This window comes from Glycine soja, chromosome 18 (genome assembly GCF_004193775.1).
Source record: "Glycine soja cultivar W05 chromosome 18, ASM419377v2, whole genome shotgun sequence".
Taxonomy (NCBI): Eukaryota; Viridiplantae; Streptophyta; class Magnoliopsida; order Fabales; family Fabaceae; genus Glycine; species Glycine soja.
The window spans coordinates 7,793,030-7,801,757 of record NC_041019.1 but is presented as its reverse complement, the minus strand read 5'-3'; the positions used below and the strand labels follow the sequence as shown (position 1 = coordinate 7,801,757).

The window sequence follows — 8,728 nt, the reverse complement described above, 5'->3', positions numbered from 1 at the left end:
TAACTGAAATTGTACACGTTTGATTTCCTCAGACTATTTTGTGCATACTATTTAATGTGAAACAAATACTTGTAGTATGTTTGGATAGATGTTTTGATCTCAAGTCAAATCCAAAAGAGACGCAGAAGCTATTCTCTCAGTCTCACTAACTTTTGGCCAGAAGTGGATTGGTTGTTTGAAAATGTAGATTAAAACATGCGTATAGTACATGTTTGGATCCTGTTAATGTAAGTTTAGATAAATGTTTACATGATTACTTTCATGAATTCATGTTGATGAATTGATTTTTTAGATTTAACATTGATTTGTACTTGAAGTAACTTAGGATAGTTTGGTTTATATTGGATACAATTTCTTTTCAGTTTCATGCTAATTTGTTATTAAAATAAAGAATTCAAACACAAATCACTTCTGATTTACTTTAAAATTAATTTTGCAAAATGAATTTCATAAATGCTTGCCTAAACACGCTTAAAAGTTACAGTAGATTAAATAAAACTTGAATCTACAGGTTCAGACAGCACAAGTTGCGGAAAAGCCACTGCAACTCCAACTTTTTCTTTTCTTCTTTTACTTAAAAAAATTGTTTGATTATTTGAATTTTTTCGTTTGCTACAAATATATGTAAATGTAAAAAATAATGCTTAGTGACATAACTCCTATCCTAAGGTCAGAAAGGTCACAAAAATGTTTCAGTGTCATTGATTAGTGGGGCAACTTTTCAGACCAAGCGGTGCACAGCAGACGGTAAGAGTTGGTATGCTGTGTCTTGATTTAGATATGGCTTTGGAAGAATAAAATACTCCCCATCACTAGAAAAAGTATCATGCAACTCTTCATCCCTCACCTTTTGACTCATACCCTTGCTGACTTGAGCATAAGAATTCTTGTAGGTGACACCCTCATTGTTATGGAGCTCAAAGACTCACCTTGGAGACTCGTAAACAAGCAGGACCATGGGAAGTATGTGATCACACCCCTTAGACTGTTAGTTAAAGAATACCATGTATCTTTATTAGAAAATAGTAGGTTTCTCCCATTTACAAAATAACATGGCTACTATAAAATTTCGAAGATCTACATCTCCTTATACGTGTAGTATCCTATAAGGCTAACTAATGAGGCTATCTAACAACACACCTCAACGTTTCAAGATATTGAGTGAGTTGTGAAACATGAGTGTGGTAGTTTAACTTAAATCAGAAAGTCCAGGTCATGTACACATCCTTGAAACAGTTTTTATCCTTGTCTTCACTATCTGTGTTGCTTACTAGTTCCTTGTAATTGCAAAACTTTGACAGTGGTCAGTATTGGAGACCCCACATCAAATGGTTCTATGGAAAAAATTGATGCTGCCAAAGGAAATCTACGAAGAAAGCTTATAAATCCTGTGGAGATCCATCTTGTAGTTGCCAGTGCCAAATAATTCAATTCATTTTCAACTTAGAATATAATATACCCACGTTCAATTCAATTAAAGTAGAAAGGAGATTAGTGTATAAAATCACCACAATGAGTGAATAATATAAGGAACAGTGAGGGTATGTAGGATATTTGCTAGAGGCCTAGAGCTGCAGTGGTACTGGTGAATATGAAGGCTCTGACCCAACAAAGTTTAGGAGAAATGCAATTAAGCTTAGAAAATGAAACTATAGTAGTAAGAACCAAGAAGTACCAGTTTCATACTCATTGTTTTGCTATAGATTTCATCTTACATACTTTGCTGTTATAAATTGGCATCATTCTGATCTTTGGCAAGCATTACATGTTCTAAAATACACCTCAGAAAATTTCAGGATATATAGTCTTTCTTGATATTACTTGCATTGCTGACATAATGATTAAGGAAGCTCTCTTACAAAACAGTAATTTGACTATGAAGTGAGGAGAAATCGTATAAAGAAGTTAAGGATGATACATAACCTAACTAGAAGCCTGGAGTAACAAAAAATGAACTGTTAGCTCCAAGCACAAGATGCAATAAGAACTTGATTCATCCAACCAAGAAATAGTGCACCATCTCTCTCTTCTAGAGTGTAGTGTCCATGGTAGCTCTGCAGAAGATCCTTGATTGAAGAGTTAATAACGGAGCTCAATGGATAAGGTGTAAATCCAGCCTTTGTGAAACGCATTTTCCACTTATTCAGAAGCTCGTGGCGTTCAACTCTTTCTTCTCCTTCACATGCTATTAAGTTGACAACTTCGCGAGCCAAACAATGCTGCTCCACATTAATCCTCTCTTTGTGCTCCCTTGGAAGAACAGTATCAATCGATTCAAAAACAGCCAAGTAGTACTTCATTGTCTCATCAAAGCGCTGCAAGAATGGCGCATTGTTGGTGCTAAATTCCTGCTCAACCAAAGTCACCACTTTAGGAGATAATCGCTTTGCCAATCTCAACAATCGGTCACGATGATTGTGACTGTTCACACTTTCATCTGGCACATGGTGCAGACTTATGGCAAAGTTCACTGCCACAGCTTCATAAGGGAGAAGTTCAAGGTCTTCAAGTTGCACCTGAGAAGCAGGTACTCTTACAGCATTGAACTCAAAAGGCACATGACATGACTGTGCATGTGCAGATAACCTTTTCCCAACAATATCAAGCCCTCTTCCCCTGGCATAAGCCGAATAGGAGTCATCAACACCGGATATTCGGATCTTCGGGGGCCCTCCAGGGCGGTGAGCTAGAGCCTGAATCAAGCTCACCCACTGGGTTCCCTGGCCAATCTGAAAGTCAACTATGTGGACTTCACTTTCCTCCTTCAGAGCTTCAGCAATTGCTCCATTTGCCGACATGTACCCAAACTTGAAGTATGGACAAATTTCATAAAGCACATGCATGTATGAAAGTAGTTCATTACCAGTAGGCTCACTACATTTTAAGGACTTGTAGATTGTGCTTCCTGAAGCAGCCATCCTTGCAACAAATGACTCCAATATGTATGCTCCCAATCGCTGTATCGGATTGCCCGAAATGGACACCATCTTACGTAACTCAGACACCAGCCAATCAGTTGTCTCCATATCATTCCTAGCCATTGCTTCTGCACAAGTATAAAGCATCTCTTTCAAATCCCCTCTAGATGACATCTCCATCAATTTCTTCCACTTCTCTGCCTCTAACAAAAATGAATCAGGTTCTGGAATTACAGTACCATAGATATCTAGCATATCTGCATTAGGTCCTAGCATAGCAGTTTCCAGCTCTCTTATCTTATGTGTCAGGTCATCAAGGTCATGCGCCAAATAAGAATCATCCTCAGGCGAGCCACTAGCAATTTCAAGAGAATGCTGTGGCCTTAACACATATGAATTTGACTCTAGCTTTGACAATGGACTATTGTTAGATGAGAAACTGAGAGCAGGTGGAGAATTTTGGTTAGGGAAACTGTTGCCTGTGGAAGCAGATTCAAGGGTGCAATATTGTTCTAAAGTTTGGACTGAAGGGTAGGTTGTTTGGCTGCTGTTATCAGAGGAAGAGTAATTGTCTATGTTCTCACTTGATGGCATGCAATATGACTCCAAATTTTGCACAGGCTCAACATAGAACCCGCCAGAGCCATAAGAAATTTTATGATTCTGAGATGTTTGCATTGAGAACTAGCCAGTTCTTTGATATACTCGAGCTGCAAAATATTTTGACGCAAACACTGCTGAATTATTGCTTCTACTCTTCAAGCGCGGTAATCATTATCCACGTTAATTCAACTTCTACTTGGCAGTAACACTGTACTGAAAATCTGAGTTGTTCTGCAGAAGGTTAAGAAAACAATTTAGACAAACATGAATGTTAACAAAGATAACTGAAACTGTAAAAAAGGAAAACAAAGACACAGTCCATTGATACTGATTGAAAAATGTAATGTAGTGGTTGTTGCCCAAATGTGTTATTCCTTGAGGTTAGGTGTAAAGGCGTATGAGATGTATTATTCACATAAAGGTAAAAAAATAGTAAGAATTGAGATGAAGCTTTTATTAAATGATTGGTTGCATTTCAAAACCAGAAGAGTAAGCTTCTTGACATCACAGTCTATATTTCCCAGATTCATAATATGTTATTAAAATAAACACCACACCAAAAGAGACAGTGCATGATTTTCAGTATCCAAATGAGCAGAATATAATAGTTCTCAAGCTCCACACTCAAATGCAATTTTAAAAGTCTATTAGAATATTTAAATTTGTCAGCAAGCCCTTTGGTTACTCAAGGCAATCACCAGCCAGTTTCTGCTTCGGTGCTTTCAAATTTAAGCAATAAAAAAAATTAATAAGATAAAACTTTAGACTACATAATGAATTGGGTACACCTACTGCTACTTGAAGCAAGACCCTTTTCTTTTTCTTCTTTATTGATTTATCCTTAATGGAAAAAGTAAAAATATGAAGTTATTCAGAAATGGCTCCCACATGCTATACATAACTTTCAATTAAAGGGACACACAAAGGATTAACTATACTGTAAAGCATCAAACTGGCAATTAGGAAAATCCATTAGTATTCTGGGTTGAACTCAATTCTGAGAACATACTATAAACCTTTAACTCAATTAACACAAAGAAAAAAGTTTATATGAAACAGTTCTAAACCTTAAACATTTAACCATCACTTCCCTTGGTTAGAAACTACCACTTGAAGGTATGCATGCATTCAAACACACTGGAAAAATACAGATTATAATCTTTTCCCCCAACAACAATTGAAAATCAAAGGCAAAACATAAAAAGAAAAAGGCAAATGTAAACCAGAAATAGGTAAAAATAACTTCTCAAAGTTAAATATGTCATGATTATCAACTACAATAGCAATCTTTTTTCACAAACTCAATCAGAACAACCATAGAAAGGAAAATAATATTTTTTTTCTCTGATACTTGAAAAAAGATGGAGTACCATCATCAACTTAGCAGGCACAGACACCTCATGATATCAATCAATCACACAAATCAGGAAAAAGGGAGCAGTTCAAAAGTTTGAGGCTCTCACCTTAGCAAAAAACCTGATCTGAAGCAAGACCACTCAGAACCAGTAATAATGACCCAGTTGGATTTGCAGCCCAAAAATGAATGAGAATTTATCATGCACAAACATACACATGTGTCATGTAAAGAGGTTTGTTTGGAGTTGGAGATTATATCTTGGAACACATGGCAAGTCACAAAGGTTGTTGGGAGCTTTGGTCCCTTGTGAATTGCATTTTTGCCATTTTATATGGACGCCAACATAGAAAGTCTCCTCTTGTGTGAAATTACTTTTTTGACTCTACCATCGCACTTAATTTACATAGACTTTGATTACATTGTCACTTAATTTAAGCTTTGTTAACTTTTTCATTACGGATCTGACAATTTGTTTTTATTCGCTTCAATTATTCTGAAATATCTTTGGCTTTGTAATCTTATATTTATTTATATATTAAATTACTTGATTAACGTTTTCAAACGTTTTGTAACGAAGACGGTCATCGTTACATTGAGATTTTATATATTAATTAAAGAAAGCTATGATGATCTATCTTTTAAGATAAGAAAGAAACATATGCGTAAATTTTATTTAATTTTTAATTTTGCAATATATTTCTGCATCATTGGAGTTATATACGAATAAAAAAAATCATTAGAGTTATATCAACTTTATTTTTTTCTTGCTTTTTTATTTTTGTTTTTTTAATAGAGTTATAACAACTCTATTAAAGTCTGCAATTGAGAGTTATCGTACTAAATATATAAATACATATATTAAGTGCTTTTAGTATAAGTTTTATCATTTGTAATTTTTTTAAAGAAAAAAATTGTACCCTATAAGAAGGTGAAAAAACATTTCTCAATTCTTACTTTTTCTTTCAAAATATGAAAAAAAAGTATACAATTTACTATTTATCACGTTAAAGTATAACGTTTTGGTATATAACTTTTATTAAGTTATTTTTACTTAAATTCCTTTTACAATGAAAAAGTATATAAGCATAGAATAACCTAATAACAAATTTGTCTCCAAATTCATGGTCATGAGAAAGTGTTTTTTCAACCCAGCCAGAGAGTTCGATAAACAAGATCAACGTGTTACTGCTACAACAGATCATAACATAGTTAATGGGTTCTAAATGGATACACAATCCCGATTATTTCCAATTTTTGTTTTTCTTTTTAAATTCCTTTCTTTTTTATTAAGAAGAAAACATTCTTTTATAGTTTTGTTCCTTCTCACTCGTTGCTCATCATTTAATCGCATAAATTAAAAAAAATGTAAAGAAAAATTTAAAAATAATGTAAAGGGGGACAATTTTCAAGGAATTGATATATTTAATCCTTAAAAATGACAAGTATATTGATTTAGTTCTTGAAAGTTTTTATTAACACAAATAAACTCCTTAGTCCTTAATTAAAGAATTGTGTATAAGCTGGAAAATCAATTTATATGAAGCATCTTCTTAATTTTAAACAATAAAACTTGTTACTTTGATGGAAAAAAAGTGTAGGGGTAATAATTTAAAAGTAATTACTATAAAACTCTTAAATAATTAGAAGACAAATACTAATCAGTATTCTATTAAAAAAATAAAAAAAATATTATTATTAAGATACAGAAAAATACAATTTTTACGATTTTAAAATATATTTTACATAATTTTTAATAAAATATTTTTTAAAATTTTTAATCAATACCTTAAAAATACTAATTAACAAGACTTATATTAAATTAAATTACAAAAACTAATTAATGCCCTGAAGACAAGACAAGGTTAGGGGGTTAGGGAAACACAAATAAAATTTAGTTGGGACTTACTCCAATTTTATTTGTTTCTTTACAATTACAAGGGCAAGAAACCGAAAAATGGAATTGGTGACATGGACACGTCATGGAATTGAACGGTAAACATCGTAATGATGCATGTGCTGGCGTCTCCATGGAACGGGCTCCACGCGGTTTCAGCCTCTTTCACTCGTTTTAGTTCCAATTTTTGCTAAAAAATAAAAATAATTAAATAAGTACTTTATATGCTAAAAAAAGTTTAAATGTGTTTTTTTCAAGCAAATGTATCATTTTCTTGTCTAGTTCTTCTGATTTTCTTCAATAATTTTTATGACGTTTAAAACATTCAAAATGAAAACGCGTAAGAACTCCAACACTGAATGAATATGTTTATTTTTATTTTTTTTTAAAATACAAATGAATATGTGGTAATGCGAGATGAAGCTTTGTCAGCCACATGAGTATTTTTGTAAAAGTTGTATCTGAAAAAAAAAATTGTAAAAGAGAGACGGATGGAAATCTGATAGAAAAAAATGGATGACTTAACGGTTTTATGAATCACAAAAAAAATTAAAACAAAAAGTAAAAGCTAATTTATTTATAAGCACAAAAAAATATTGAAATCTAAAAGTTACATGCAGTGGGAGAGGGTTATATAAACTAGTGTAAAAGTAGTTTATAACGAACCCTCCCACAAATAAAATTATTTATATCCACACAAAAATTATGAGAACACACATAAGAATTACATTGTAAAAAATAATAACAAAAATAAGAATTTGACGTGATTCGACATCTTTTGTCTACGTCCATGAAATTGTCTAAAAAATATTTCACTATCACAGGAATGATAACAAGATTGTAACACACCTCATATAGTGTATCATTCTACAAACCCGAGTACCTCATTTAATGATTACAAAAAATGATAACACTCTCAAACAAAGACATTTTTCTCTTAACAAATTAAAGCGACTTTATTTCACAATCTCTCTTCTGAGACACTCTCTTCATGTGTTTTGTTTCTTTACTAATTCTCTTATCTAATTATAGTGAAGATTGTCACCAACTATAATAAATAAGCTCTATTGGAACTTGAAACAAAAAACAACTTTTAATGCTTCCACTCAACTAAGGTTCATCTAGTAAAATGCAATCTTCTACTATACATTTAAGTCACCTAAACCTTAGTGATAAAAATTCAATTCCCAATGTGCATACACCTTATCTTTTGGCTTGGAACTCTATAATTCTCCCCCTCAAGTCAAAAAAGAAATATCATTCAATTAATTTAAGAGTGAACAAATTATCCCTCCAGCGGAAGTATCTTCCAACACTTTCACAATATTAGAAAACTTCACTTTCTTCTTCACTTTACTATCATGGTTCCTCTTCAAGACTTGACCATCCAAATAGCAAATGTTATCTTTATTTTTTTGTCCTCGCAACACCAAGTGTCCCCTCTTGTACACTTTGCATCTCCAATTTGAACCAATATATTTGTACACTTGTGATATCATCTCTTCCATAAAAATCATATTGACAACAGTAAAAGGTACAAACCTCACATTTGAGAAAGTTCAAATAACATCATCATGGAGCTTCATCCTCACGCTCCATATGCCTTCAACCTGTTGGATCAAGTGACCTCGTAATAATTAAGAAGGGGGGTTGAATTAATTATTTCTAATCCTTTACTAATTAAAAATTTACTCTTCAAAGGCTTTTACTATGTTGTTAAGTAAATAAAGAGTAGAAAAGAAACTTAACCAAAAGTAAAAGTGGGAATTAAAATGCACAGCGGAAATTAAAAGAATAGGGAAGAAGGAGACAAACACACAAGAGTTTTTATACTGGTTCGGCAACAACCCGTGCCTACATCCAGTCCCCAAGCGACCTGCGGTCCTTGAGATTTCTTGTCCAACCTTGTAAAAATCCTTTTACAAGCAAAGATCCACAAGGGATGTACCCTCCCCT

At 33.1% G+C, this 8,728-nt stretch overlaps 1 protein-coding gene across 1 annotated transcript; it reads right to left on the bottom strand.

Annotated features, from left to right (window-relative positions):
- Positions 1–1,652: 1,652 nt before the first annotated feature.
- Positions 1,653–5,190, bottom strand: LOC114396381 (scarecrow-like protein 21). Its single transcript, XM_028358313.1, has 2 exons — positions 4,985–5,190; positions 1,653–3,752 (listed from the first exon to the last, which is right to left on the bottom strand). Exon 2 carries the CDS (start codon positions 3,594–3,596, stop codon positions 1,959–1,961), a length of 1,638 nt encoding a protein of 545 aa, XP_028214114.1. The 5' UTR covers positions 3,597–3,752; positions 4,985–5,190; the 3' UTR covers positions 1,653–1,958.
- Between the last annotated feature and the right edge of the window lie 3,538 nt (positions 5,191–8,728).

Coding starts and splice junctions, on each gene's coding strand:
- LOC114396381 (XM_028358313.1), bottom strand. CDS start 3,596: ATGCAAACATCTCAGAATCATAAAATTTCTTATGGCTCTGGCGGGTTC.